The sequence below is a fragment of the Arvicola amphibius genome, chromosome 12 (genome assembly GCF_903992535.2).
Source record: "Arvicola amphibius chromosome 12, mArvAmp1.2, whole genome shotgun sequence".
NCBI lineage: Eukaryota > Metazoa > Chordata > Mammalia > Rodentia > Cricetidae > Arvicola > Arvicola amphibius.
This window is the reverse complement of record NC_052058.2, coordinates 23,596,634-23,611,710: the sequence shown is the minus strand read 5'-3', so window position 1 is coordinate 23,611,710 and position 15,077 is coordinate 23,596,634. Positions and strand designations below refer to the sequence as shown.

Here is a 15,077-nt window from a genome sequence, read left to right as displayed (position 1 = left end):
GAAGGCTACAGCTGCGACACAGCTTGCTCTTGGAGGACCACCTACCGTGGAGTCTATGTGGGAGTCTCCTTCCTTCCCGACAGCATCCAGGTCCGTCACCCCGCGACTGAACTTGAGAATGTCATTCCCGGGGAGTGGAACCTCCACAGCATCAATATCAGTTTCCTCCGCCGGAGCAGTGGAGCCCCTCTCAGCTCCAGGAAGCTGGCGGCCTGCAGGGACAACAGGGCGGGAAACAATGACATAAGGAACGGTATTTTCGCTTTATTTTGTTAGTCCTCCGTTAGTCAAGCCCGGGCGTGCCATGGGCTTCCTCTGACATTTCACACTTCCTTTTGTTACATCTTTTCAACCCCGTATGATACTTTTAGTCTTACATCATAGTAAAGTTCAGAAACAAACAAATGTTTCCTCAAGCTGGGGGCAGCATCTCCACAGCCTGGAACATTTCTAACAGCAAGGCGTAGAGACGCTAGAAGAAAGGGCGCTGTCATCGCTAACTTCATCCCAGCTCAGGGCTCTGCTTCCCAGCCTGGCACTTACTCTCAAGGGTTCCACAGAGAATATTTCCTTTCCCTATATTTGGGATTAGGTTTGTCACTATGTTCTGTTTTGGTGTTTCAAGATGGGGAGGGAGACTTGACTTTATAGCTCAGAATAGTTCACAAGGCCAGCCCCAACCTGTGCCTATCTTCCTGTCTCTGTCTCCTGAGAGAGGATTACAGGCATGTGCCACCATGCTCCTCTATGTTCACCACGATTTCTTCAAATACAATTTCATAATAGCTTTCAGAGACCAAGCAGCAGCTGGAAAACAGAGTTGGGTGGTGGTAGCGGGGTACACAGAGTGCTGATTCCCTAACGTTGGAGATAGCCCAGACAATCAGGTGTTAGGCATGTGTCTGCTTTGCAGAGCCAGTGGCTGTAAGTCCTTTCTATGCAGATAAACCTGACTATGTATGGGAGCGAGCTCAGTATTTAGAAGTCAACAGTATGCTAGGTTTTCCTCCTAGCTGATCCAGCCTTTTATTTCCTTGTTTTTATTGCATTTATTTATGCATTGTATGTCTGTGTATGGGTGAGTATGTGCCACGGCGCACCTGTGGAGGTCAGAAGACAGCTGACCTGAATTGCTTCTCTCCTGTGGTGTGGGTTCCAGGGATCAGATTCAGGCTGTCAGTCTTGGCAGCAAATACCTTTACCTGCTGTGTTCTTTTGCTGGCCCCTAGCAGGTTTTATTTGAATAAAGTCCTTCCAAAGGCTTCCCAGTCTATGTACATGCTGGACAGTTGCTACGTGGGAGAAGGCATACCTCCAAGGAAATAGATCTCTCCCGGGAAACCCACCCCAGGGAGAGTCTGAGAGAGGGTATACTGCAATAAAGATTTGAGCAGTGGTCCCACCTTGCTCTGAGCCTTGGGGGTGGCCAGAGGCAGCTGTTGCCAAAAGATACAAAAGATATAACTCCCCCATAGTACAGGGAACAGGAGAAGAATGAGGGAGACAAGAAAGACAGGCACAGAGCAGGGAAGGAGAGAGGAGGCACTGGGAGGCAGGTGAGTGAGAAGCAACATAACCCCCCCCCCCCCCCCCCCCGCTGAATCCCAGAAGAGAAAACGCTGACATCGAAGAAGCCAGGACAGCTTCCAGCACTTGCCCTTTTCAATTTCCAAGTGTAAATAAGTTTCCTCTGTACAATGAAGGGCCTGCCATCCCATCACAGGCAGGGCTCCTCTGGAAAGATAAACACTGCATTCAATGAAAAGCTCCCCAACACAGAAGCCAGATCCCTGCAGGAAACCATCGGTTTTCCTCTGGACCTTCATAGGAAAATCCTTCTCAGGAGAGCAGATGCGAAAAGAAAAAACAGGTTGCCAGCAGTTTACACACACTAAGAAGGTGAGTGGGAGGCATAAAGGAAGCCACCAGGAGAAGGCAGTGAGCAGGCTTCCTGAAGAAGAAAGGGTTCCACCTCCAGATCCAAAGGGCACCGACAGCTGACACTCAGATACACTCAGCCTCACGGCCACAGGAAAGCCAGATCAACCACTCAGCTCATACCTACTGTGAACTACAGACCTTCAGAGCATCCCCCATCCATTTCCTTGTGCATATGTTCCATATGCAGAACCCTAGCTACACTGCTAGCACCAAGAGCTTACAATAAACCCCGTCCTAGGTTCATTCACCTGCATTCTCTCAGTGCCTCAAAGAACTGGTACCCAACATGCAGTTTGCTGGAGATCACTGAGTGGGCAAGGGTAAGGTCAGGATGAAAGTCCGACTGCCCTGTGTAGCAAGCCTGCAGCTCCAGTGACCTCTTGACACGACCTTCTCACTTCCATAGCCACCCACAGTCTGTGCCAAAGGGCCAGCCACCACAGAAACCCAGGCACCTGCCAAAGATTATTCTAGAGCTTGCTGTGGAGTTACTTTTTAAATTGCAACTAATATTTAAAGCAATCAACCTTGTGTCAAGTGGATGCCCGTCTGTGGGCAGACTGATTTGATCAGATGGAGGTTCAAACAGAACAAAGACGAATCTCCCACGAAGAACAGGGAATGACAGCAGCTGATGGCCTTCAGACTCAAATTCAACCTTCCCCAGGTCTCCAACAGCACATTATTGATTTACCAGGCTTCTAGTCATGTGAAACAATTACTTAAAATGAACCTCCCATTAAACACAAACACAGATAGAGATGGGAAGGAGGAAAGAGATTTCTGTGTAGCTATTTCTAGCCAAGTTTAATTGCTGGGGAGAGAAGACTCCTCAGTGAAACTGGGGTAGTGTTCTTGATGCAGATTCCTTTAAATCACCCATGGTCCTGGAGGAACCCCAATAAACTCACTGGTTTCTCAAGCCAAACTTGGGTGTAATCATTCTTTACCGTCAGGGCTCTGTGGGCTGAATGAACATTTGTTCCTGTCTCTGCAGGAGAAGCCGCACAACACACACTCACTCATACACACAGTAATACACACACACACACACACACACACACACACACAGTAATACACACACACACAGTAATAACACACATAGTAATACACTCACACACACAGTAATACACACACACACACACACACAAATGATATGTCATGTACTCTTTCTCCCTTACATTACTGCATAACCTCACCTTTGCCAGCAGGTGCCTCCCTCCCTCTCCCCCAGGGATGCCAGTATGTATGATAGAGTGTGCCAACTCGAGCTTGACTGGCCTTGAAAAGATACAGCTAATGTATCTTTGTCATCTTAAACCTCGAAGCAAGCATGCTGGGTGAATTAGTTTGCTTTCGATTGCTGTGCTAAACGTCATGACCGAAAGCAATTTGGGGAGGACAGGGCTGGTTTGGCTTCTGCATCTCCATCACAGTCCATCACTGAGAGAAGCCAAGGCAGGAACTCAAGCAGAAGCAGCACAGAAACCATGGAGGAACGCTACTTATTGGCTTGTCCAACCTGCTTTCTTACGCAACCAAAGAGCACCTGCCCAGGGGTGGCACTGCCACGGTGGGCTGGGTCTTCCCACATCAATCATTAATCATGACAATGCCCTACATGACAATCTGATCTAGGTAATTCCTCATTGGAAGTTATTTTTGTCCAGGTGGCTCTAGTTTATGTCAAGATGATTAAAAGAAAAAGCACACTGGGCCTGACACTACCTGTGGAAGGCCAGTTATATAATTACATTCTTTAAGGTATATAAGAATGTCAAGCAGATGATACCTCATGTATATTAATGCAAATTAAGAAAATTGTCTCTAAAAAGGTAACAGAACAGGCCAGGTGTGCTGGTGCATGCCTCTAACCCTAGCACTCAGGAGGCAGAGGCAGGTGCATCTCTGTGAGTGTGAAGCCAGCCTGGTCTACATAGCAAGTTCTATACTAGACAGGGCTACTACATAAAGAGAGGTAACAGAACAGAGGGTTAGTGGTGCCTAGCATGGCTGGAAGGTGGGTGCTGACTTTTATTCTACAGCGAGAAGAGAGTAGCTATGCTGGACTCTTCAGTAGCTACCGTCTCCGCCACTGCCTTCCTGGCAGTCCACCGTTCAGCCCTTCTGAATTCACTTTGCTTTTACCACCTCAGTTGTATTAACTCCCCCAGTGGAGACCATTCCTCATCAAAGTCACTCTGGTTGGAATCTCTTCTCAATCTTCAAGCTCATCTTAGCATGGAATAAGCACTTTATAGATGATTGTTGACAATGATTAAAACACACCCCGTCCCTTGGCCGCGCGTATTGACTGTCAGTTTACTCAAGTATTTATTGTGCTAGGAGGCCCCTGTGCTCCCAAGGCTCACAGCCCATTGAAGACAGAGGGCAGGCATCCTCTGCCTGGTACTCAGAGGGCTGGGTGTTAATGTCAATGGAATCCTCCAGGAGTGCTGAGAACACAGGCACACAGCAGAAAACAATGTATTCTGAGTTTCTGAAAGGGGAAGGGAAGAGAATGGGAGCTAGGAATCAGGCCCCCCAGAGGAGAAAACAAGAGTACAGAATGAGGAGGAACTCTGCAGGAAGCAGAAGGCACTGTGCCAACAATGGCTTTAAGGTACAGGAATTACCCAGAACAGGAAAGGAAGGAGTTTGGGGTACCTGGGGGAAATGAGACTGAAAGCAAAGAACAGGAAGTGATCCCTACTGGGAACTGCATGGATTCCCCAGAGTCTCCTCCTCAGCATGACAGGAAATCCGTCATCTCCTCCAGCGGATGGCTTTAGGGGCTGTAGGTTGAAGGACAGCACTGTTCCGATTGCAGGAAAATAAGACCTATTTCTTAGTGTTGCCTGTAAGAAAGGTCACTGGCAGTTCTTGTCAATGGGTCAGCCCAAGACATCATGACCTCCATGACCAGAGGCTGAGGGACAGATCCAATTAGCTACTTAGGAATTACAGTAACCTCCTCAGACAGGACTTCTGCGATGACAATGGCCGTCCCTTCCACTCTAGGATAAAGCAGTTTCACCAGATCAGTGTCCTCTGCTTTCTGGTTAGAAATTTCTCTCTCTCTCTCTCCTCTCTCTCTCTCTCTCTCTCTCTCTCTCTCTCTCTCTCTCTCTCTCTCTCTCTCTCTCTCTCTCTCTCTCTCTGTGTGTGTGTGTGTGCACCAGCTGCCAGTGTGAGCATGGCTTAGAAAGCTCTTGAGATTTCAGCTGCTACTCTCTACCAGCAAGGTAGCAGGGCATTGGCAAAGTGTTATTAACAGAGTATGGGGATATGGCTCAGCCAGCCTATACAGTGCTTTCAAGACTAGTTTGGGCCAGGCAGTGGCGGCACACGCCTTTAATCCCAGCACTCAGGAGGCAGAGGCAGGTAAATCTCTGTGAGTTCGAGGCCAGCCTGGTCTACAAGAGCTAGTTTCAGGACTCTCTGTCTTGAAAACCAAAAAAAAAAAAAAAAAAAAAAAAAAAAAAAAAAAAAAAAAGGACTAGCTTGGTCCTCAGAACCCATGCAGAAAAAAGCCAAAAGCCAAACCTGATGGGTACGCACTTGCAGAGTCCTGGTGCTGGGGAGGAGACAGGGTAATTCCTGGGCCTTGCTGGCTAATGTCACAGCCTAGTTGGTGGGTTCTAGCCCAGTGAGAGAACTTGTCTCAAAAAAAGTGAATGGCACTGAAGGAAGGATACCCAAGATTGTCCTCTTGTCTCCATATATATACACATACATATATTCACATACATACACAAAGCATGCAAACACACATGCACATGCATGTGCACGCACATACCCTCACAGTCACATACACAAAAGGAACGTCTCCAGGCAAGAAATCCACCTCTCATCTAGCAGTCTACGGCATCTTACAGTGCAGAACTAAGCAAATAGCTTCCGATCTCTGAGCAAAGTCATCAAGCATAGGTCTCCAGAGCATCCAAGAGAGGCCAGGAACTATCCCCAATGGGCTCTCTACCCATAGCTACACAGGCCTGTGAAGTATTTGCCAAAGACTACTTGTAACCCCGATCCCTAAGTCTCAGAGTACAGAGGTGGAAAGGGGTTAGGTTTACAACATTACCATGGCCTGTTATAAACCTGTTATAAACCATGAGTGGTCCAGTGCACAGGGGAAAATACAAGGCTCCATCTAGTGATGGTTATTATTAGGGAAGATTACTGTGATGCTTGCATTAGCCAGAGGCTACCATCAGTTGGCACAAATGAGAGAGCCAAGAAAGAAGCATGGAGGCCCCCTGGGGTCACAGAGGAACAGGGCATTAGATGAAATGTCATGTTTTCTTAATTTATGACTAATATGTGTCCAGGGTAGAAACGTTATGAGTACAGTCGGGGGTAAATCTTCTTGCCACCTCAGCCACCTGGCTCCTTTTTACAGAATGATCTATGTTGCCACTTTCCTGTGAATCAAGCCGTGAAGATTCTATGCATGGCAAACTTGCATGTGCACATATATGTACATACATGTATACCACATGTGTATACATGATTATTCCTATGTACTTACAATAAAATGTAATTTCTAGGAAGCATAACCACAGTTCTAGAGCTTGATTTTTTACAAAATGGACAAAATGTCTTAAGATGGAATTATATCAGTTCACAGATAATTGAGTATTCTTCTTAATCATTGAGCAATAGTCCACTATTTATACTTAAAAGTGACTTCATAGCCAGGCATGAAGTACATACCTTTAATCAAGAGGCAGAGGCAGAGCAGAGGCAGGCCAATCTCTCTAAGTTTAAGGCCAGCCTGGTCTATAGAGTGAGACCAGGAGAGTCAGGGTTACATAGCGAGGCTCTGCCTCAAAAAAGAGAAAAGAAACGAAACTGTCTTTTATAATCCTTTGGCTTTATAACTGATTCCTCACTTATGTAACCATACAGAAGGTTTACTGTTTCACATGTCTAGTCTATCTTTAGAATGCAGTCCTAGAGATACTACGAGCATGATTTAGGAGTCAACTGACATGTAGAATTTTGAGTTCTGTGGGTATTCTCATGTTATTCTCCCCAGGGATCTGCAACATATTAGCGCATGTGCCTGACTCGGGCTCTGGCCTCCTGCTTTGAGCGGTTCAGTTGCTTTACAACAGCACAGCTCTCCCTGGTCGCATCTACATGGATATTTATTTAAATATAGAGCGCCAGTCAGTCCTTTGTTACTCACTTTTCCTTGAAACTTTCTACCTTGATTTTAGAAGTTTTCACACACCTGTGCTCAAACAATAATAGTTAACATATATGTATATATAGCTAACATGTATGCATCTATAGCTAACAAGTATGTATTTGGTCTTTCTGTGTGCCAAGCATCAGATTTGGCCTTTTAAAATCTATTAGCTCACTGAATTATGTCATGACTCTGAGGCACACACTATGAGCTATTTCTCTAGAAGTAGATACTTAGGCTCAAGGCCGAGTGGAACTAACTTCTGCATGCATGCCTAGAGACTGTGACTGTGCTGTCCAAATGCAAACCAGGAGCCTGTCTGTCCAGCCACGTGACAATACTGCTATTTAAGCATAATGCCTATTTTTTTGTGATTTTTTAAAAAAAGATTTAATTATTTATTATGTATAGAGTGTTCTGCCTTACATGCCAGAAGAGGGCACTAAATCTCATTATAGATGGTTGTGAGCCACCATGTCGTTTCTGGGAATTGAACGCAGGACCTCTGGAAGAGCAGTTTTCTTAACCTCTGAGCCATCTCTCCACCCCTATTTTTGGGATTTTTTTAAACTTTTTTCATTTGTTTTAGAGACAAGCTATATGTAGAATGGGTTGGCCTCAAATTTTTCATGATTCTCCTACCTCTGCCCCCTCTGTTTTCTAACTCTGATGTGAATAATTAGTTCATATGACTTTTAGGATGTCTCATCTGCTAATGGAAATAATTGAATTTTTGCATTTTTCTTTGATTACCATTTTAACTCTTCCTTTTAAAGCTTTTTGAATTTGAGTACCCCAGGTTACCAGGATGTCTCCTTTGCTTATAGAAATCTGTGCCATGTAAGACACAGTATTCATGCTTATGACATTTAGGTTTTCCATTCAATACTATGGTATGTTCTTCCATTTCTTAAACTAAATATGTATATCTATCTAATCTTAAATACTTTATCTTGGTTAAACTGTCATATTAATGAACTTCTTTTTCTGCAGAAGAAATCATGTAGATCTGATTTCTGGCTAGTTGTTATTGGTACATATTAACACCATCCCTCACTCAGGAAGCTAAGGTAGGAGAAGTCCAAGTTCAAGTTCAGTCTGGGCTACAAAGCAAGAACTTATCTCAAAGCTAAAACAGACAAAAAGAGAACAAAAGGAAAAAATGTAATCAAAGTAAATGTGAAATTATTAGAATTAGTTTTTAAGTAACTTAACGCATGGCCCACACTGTGTCCTCCCCATCTGCAGCCACGGTGCCTACCTGGGTCTCCTGAGCCATCGCTGTTCCTCTCACTCTCCCCATCTTCCTGGCCATCTGCATTCTGCTGGGTGTGCTGCAGGCTCAGCTTGTGGCAGACTTCAAAGGCCTGACCCACTGTCCGCACGATTCTCATAGCTTGACTCTGGGAAGGAAGACGGAAAAGAAAGAGTGAAGGATGTAGAGACTCCACAAGGGCACAGCAAGGGTCAGTGTGGCTGAGGATGTGCAAGGTGGTCAGAAGCCTACGCAACCAGAGAAGGAAAGGTGGAAAAATTCAGGATTTCTTGGATGCACACATACCCTAGAAATAGCACCTGTGACACCATAGCTCTGAAGCAGTCGTCAACTGGAAGACAGGCGCCAGAGGCAAGTGTTCCAGTTCTGCACTTAGAATTGGACTTGGCCTCATTTGTCCCTTCCAGTATGAAAGTAGTTCTGATCCTTCAGAATCTGTCACCAGCCACTACCAAATGTCCAGTGAGCCCATCAAACTAGGAGGGACTGGGCCATCCTTTGCCTTCTACTGGCAAAGTTCCCAGGAGCTCTTACAGACGGGCCTCTGTGGGGCTGAGAAGACAACGGTTAACTGCAGAACCAGCTGAAGACTGGCATCCTCACAGACCCACAGTGACCAGCAGACAGGAGAGGCAACTCTTTACCAGTGCTTCTCTAAGACATTTTATACCCAGATCTGTACACACCATGGGGAGAGTTTCTTCAATAAATGGCATTAGGAAAATAAAATATTTATATGCGGAAGAGTGAAATTAGACTTCCCGACTTATACCATATATGGAAATTAACTCAGATCAGAGTCAAAACTAGAAAACTACTAGAAGAAAACAGGGATGAAGCTCCAGGGCACTGGTTTTGGGACACGATGCAGCTCCTTCCTTGCTTTTATTCCTGCTATGTAACTTCTTCCTTTAGGAGCCCAGTGGGAAAGCTCATAGGCTTCCAGGATTCCACCACTTAATACAGAAAGATAGGGAGGGCAGAGAAGCGATTCTCAGATTGTCTGCAGCAACGCAGCAGGCTGCACAGCTGGGGTCCCTGGGCATGGTCTCAAAGGTGTCCCGCTGGTTAGATAACTTGATGATTAGTTACCTTTCACCTACTTTCAAGTACTGAAAATGAAAGATATGTAAATATACAGTTGCAGAGCCCACAGTGAGGAAAGCCAAACATTGCGCCATCATCAACTCTGGGTTATTTCACTAGACTTTACCTTATGCCCAACTCGAGCACTAGCCATGTTTTGATGATCTGAGTTTGGGTGTGACTGCTACCTACTGAGACCGTATAGTCCACTGATAGTATTTTAACCCCTCCCCCCCCAGGGGACATCAGCATGAGGCGGATGACACTGTATTACTACTCTAATATCCAGAGCTTTGACAGACTAAGGGGGTCCTGCTGAGGTTACGCATGATTCATTTGTACTTCTCATGATGTTGAGATTTGTCTGTATCTCCCATATTACATCCATGAACTCTTTCCCATTCCTAAAGCATGAGAACCTGTACTTCAGAAGGTATGGTACCTAACAAATCAATGACGAACATGCCCCAACTTTGTTCATCTCTTTTCTATAATGATGATGATAAATCATTTGAGAATTTCATGAATCTCATACGATATATTTTCATCATATTCACCCTAACTCCTCCCTTTAACTCTTCCCAGGCCCACCCCCAACTGCCTACCCCTCCAAACTTCATGCCTACCTCCTCTTTTTTAATAACCCATCAGCTACAATTTGTGCTGTTCAGATACTTCTGTGGGGCCATCAGTAGAGCGTGGACAACTTCACCAGGAGCTCTACCTTTAAGGAAAGCCTACTGTCCCTCCCTTAGAAACCATAAATTGTCCCTAGCTACTCAGGGGTGGGCTCACAAACCACTCCCAACTCTAGAGTACCTACTGGACTGCCTTATTCAGCAGGCAATTGCAGCTGCTGGGCTATAAGGACATCTACATCACTTTTGATCATGAGGATGCTCCCTGGTCAGGGCTGGACCAGGAAGCTCCACCTTCAGATAAAAAGACCACTTGCTGCGGCCTCAGTGATGTTCATCTTCTAGTTCCCTCCCCCCTTCTTTCTGAAAAGAGGAGCAGGCTGCCTATGGCTTCTCAATCTTTCACATCACAGCAAAGCTCATCCACAAGGCACCGCATGTGTGGCTTTCTTCTGCCTGCCACTGCCCCTTAACTTCCCCTCCCCCAACTAACTTTTGCAGATTTTCCTCTCCTAAACATCTTTACATGATGCAGAAAAGCTAAATGCTTTAGGTTCGCAAAACAAAAATGGGTAAGACTAAGCTTTTGGGCTTTTGGTTTTTGTTTGTTTGTTAGCTTTTGTTTTTGTTTCGTTTTGAGACAGGTTTTCTCTGTGTGGCCATAGCTGTCCTGGAACTCACTCTGTGGACTAGACCTGCCTCCAACTCACAGAGATCCACCTGCCTTTGCCACTTGAGTGCTGGGATTAAAGGTGTACACCACTACCACCTAGCTGAGCAATATTTAAATACCAAGAGTTTAATTCTGTGACTTTCTTATATATAAATTAACACAGAAATCTCATTCTGAGTAAATATTTTCAAGGAATGGGTCAGTTTCCCCCATCACTCCCAGAGTAAAGACTCAGTTTCCCTCTTTAAAATTTAGTCACATAGGAAACAAAGCTCATTTCTGAGTGTATTGCTGTAAAATCTTAAATTTCCCTAAGAAAGACATGGTACAACTTCCATCACCTCTGTAAGTCACAGGCATGTCCTCGGATTACAGGATTGGTCAGGGGCAGAGGAGGATTTATAGGCTTGTTTTGGATTTATATAAGAGGCTGGGGTGGGTGGGAAAGACCTTCATAGAGGACTTTCATCTCTTGTGTATCCGCAGCTGATAATGGATGTTGGGGGTACTCTCAGAACTGAGTATTTAAAGCCTCTAAATTCTGCCTCAGTCTCTAGTCTTCCACCTTCAACAAGAGCAAAGATGCAGGCACGCACATCTAAAGGTTCAGCTGTTTAAAAGCCCGCAATGGCTGCATGGAAGTACACTGGTTTTAATGCTTGATGCACGCAGCATTTTTACATTTCAGTGCATCTTCTAGACTCAACAACCAACTCTGAGCTCTATTTGATTCCCCTGGAAATGCAGAAAGGGCTGCTTTGGGCTACTGGTTGTGCCTTCCCCTATGTTGGAAGGGGCAAGTCACCCCCTCAGCCCCTGATGTCCTTCTATCCTCCCCTGGTCACAGTTTCTTCATTTAAGTTTCTCTAGCTCGCTAAGGATGTGAACCAGTAGTGTGTGTTTCTCATTGCATCTCATCCATTGCACGGAGGACTGATGTGTGAGGAATGCACATGCTAGCACCTCCCACAGGACTCTCATACAGCAGTGCTCAAGAAATGTTTTACTCTGACAAGTGTAGTATCAGACTTTTATAATCCTAGTTCTTGTGGGGCAGAGGCAGGAGGACTGGAGTTCAAAGTCAGTCTGGGCTACATATCGAGACATTGTCTCAGCTCGGGGGGATGACTTGACTTTGATCCCCAAAACACACATTGTGGAAGGAGAAAACCAACTCCCCCAAGCTGTTTGCTGGCCTCCACATGAATATCATGATATTCATAAATATTATGAATATCACAAACATGCATACCAGCACACACAAACTAAATAACTAATGCAATAAAAATAAAAACCTCTATTCTTATTAAAAATTTATTGCATCAAAAGGTAATTAAGTCAAAAAGGGTAGATCAATTATTTAATCATATTATTTGCACAGTGTTCTACCTGCATCTATACCTGCATGCCACAAGAGGGCACCAGATCTCATTATAGATGGCTCTGGGCCACTATGTGGATGCTGGGACTTGAACTCAGGACCTCTGAAGAGCAGCCATTGCTCTTAACCTTTGAACCATCTCTCCAGCCCCCCAAAAGATATATCTTGATAGGCTGTTTGTGTTTTCTTTATTAAACAGCAGAAACATGAAGAATTTAAGAGAATCTCCCTTTTTTTAATATATCCTAAGGTCAAAAGGATGATAGTCATTGCCTCCTTCCTATAGCATAAGAGGAAAACCCTTGAGCAAATGCATCTCATCTCTGAGCTAGTGCAACAGCTTCTGTGTGGGAAGACACTGGTGAACTTCTGCATTTGCATGGTTGGTGTAAAATGATTTCATTTCAATTTCTCTTACTCTTTTTAAAATAAGGCTATGTCTCCATTCACAATAAGAGGTATAGCAGCATGTTTGATGGACAGCTCTGTGTTCTTGAGGAGGTGACTTGGTACACATCAAACTAGCCTGTCTGTTCTGCAGAATGATAGCATACCCATAAAAGACCATCCCTCGCATTCATCACTCTGGGGGGTCAAAACCAGCTAGCTGGCTCCTAACACCACTTGCCAATAGCTATATGGCGTCCATATGCCTTTGACCTTTAAGACTTTCCTTTCATCACCACTGAAAATCTTTTTAGAGGACTTTCTAAGAGGACCTTTGGAGTGGAACAATTACTGGAAGGCAGGAGCTCATCCTCTCATAGCTACTCTCTGCACAGCCCACCGGGCTCCTTTCTACAGGTCGACTGCACTTGGTGATCCTAGGCAAGAAAACTGTTTCTGCTGGCTACCTTGAAATGCAGGAGTCATACAAGCTGGAACCTTCTAGAAGGCCAGGTCTGAACCTAAGAGGGATAACTCCATTGAAGAGAAGCTTCAAAATGAACTCTTTCAGAGGTTTTCATGAAGACTGGGTCTCCAGGATCACATGGAAGCAGCTGCCCGGATCTCGTGATATTGGGAAATCAAAGTGGAGGTTTGGAGATTACAGGCATTCACGCACACTGTGGAGCCAGCAAGTGGACTATTAGGAAGACAGCCTTTTCCAGCTTTCAGAGATCTGGCCACTCTCTGGGATTTACTAGGTTGGGAACATCATTATACCGCATGATTTTTGTACAAATCCAGCTTAGTTTTACATAATCCTTTGAAAGTGCTGGGTGGCGCATGGACCAAATCTTCCTGTCCAGGAGCCAATTTCTCCTAGCAGCCCGGAGCATGTGTGGCCTTGTGGTTATCAAGATTAGCTTGGATATGGCTGCTTTGATGTTTTCAGAGCTGGAAAGGGATACCTAACCTCAGAGTGGCTCTCAGCTGCAGACGGAGAGCAATGACACTCACTGGAAGTGCCAATTACAGGCAATTTCGTGAAAACAGGCCTGGAAGGAAGCTACCGCAGAACCGTATGCCTCTGATCCCACCACACAGGATTGCTTTAAACCATCTCCCTAGCCTCTTGATAGAAGCCCTCTCCCAGCCTACAATCCTTCTCACCCTGGTACAGAAACCAAGACAAGATGGATGAATTAGCTATTCTCGTTATGCCTAATGTGGGCTTCAACATAGCAGGTGTCAATAGTTGAGAAACTGGTGCGATGAAAAGGACAGGATTCTCTGCGAGCATGAGCTATCTGCTCAAAAGTAGACAAAGGCTGGTATATTCGCTTCAGAAAGCCAGAAATCAAATGTTGATTCTCGTACTTGATCCATCCACAGGAAAACCACTTATGACACCATTCCACCTTCTCCATCTGATGAGCCCGTTGCTGGTTGGCTATATATACTTGGGAATCTTTTCAGAATTGATGATTGCTGTACTCTTCTGAATTTCACCACTCCGGACAAAGCTCTCTCTCCTTTACACCTTGTGGAGATGATTTTAAAGCCCTCAGAAGAGCAAGGAAAGCAGAGCCCAAAAGCACAACGTGCAAGGTGCACAAGAGATGGCGAGAAGATGAAGCTGCCGGTGATGAGAAAAAGGAAGAAACATGAGGCCTCTTCTGCCAAGAAGCCTTGCTATTGGTCTACCATCCCTCTGCTCTGTGGCGACCCCTCTTCATCTTCTGGGCCCTGGGGATTTATCTCCCAAGTACTTCTGAGTTCTAGGGAGTTGGCTTCCACCAAGTCAGGTGCACAAGGACTTTTGTAATCTCCCCTGACCACAGCAATAAAGTACAGTGCCTTTATGTTGAGCTCAACTACTGCAGAATCTACCAAGAATAGAACTGGATGTCATGTTTCTTTAATGTGTCACTTAAAGGCATCTCAGAAAGGAGCTGGGGAGATAGTTCAGCTGGGAGAGTGTTTGCCACACAAGCACAAGGGCCTGAGTCTGATTTTCAGAATACACACACACACACACACACACACACACACACACACACACACACACACGGGGCAGGAGAGGGAGTGAGACAGAGTGTGAGCATGAGGCCTGGTGGCTCAAGTTTATAATTAATCCCAGCATTAGGGAGATAGAGACAGGTGTACTCCCCGGGCTTTCTGGCCAGCCAACCTAGCCTAATGAACAAGTTCCAGGCCAATGAAGAAATTTCATTTCAAAAAGCAAGTTGGATGGCACCTGAGGAGTGACATCAAGGTTGACCTCTGGCCTCTGCATGAACACAAACACCCACAATTCATGCAAAATAAATTAAAGGTACCTTCAGTTTGGCGTTGTCAGGGACTACGAGCTGAAGCATGAATACATTTATATGTGGGCATCAACATGTAACATACTAATGGTTTGAAATAAATGATAGGTGGGTGAGGATTTTGTCCACTGTGTTGTTGATGGCTTAATTACATAATTTGGTAGA

At 45.1% G+C, this 15,077-nt stretch overlaps 1 protein-coding gene across 3 annotated transcripts in view; it reads right to left on the bottom strand.

Annotated features, from left to right (window-relative positions):
• Window positions 1-15,077, bottom strand: part of LOC119827302 (carboxyl-terminal PDZ ligand of neuronal nitric oxide synthase protein-like) — a 295,495-nt gene that overhangs the window by 30,135 nt on the left and 250,283 nt on the right. For all 3 annotated transcript variants that reach the window (XM_038348855.1, XM_038348856.1, XM_038348857.2), the window contains 2 exons: window positions 8,403-8,544; window positions 46-212 (listed from right to left, as the gene is read on the bottom strand). In XM_038348855.1, the coding sequence (XP_038204783.1) occupies window positions 46-212; window positions 8,403-8,544 (309 nt within the window). The remainder of the gene's footprint in view (window positions 1-45; window positions 213-8,402; window positions 8,545-15,077) is intronic.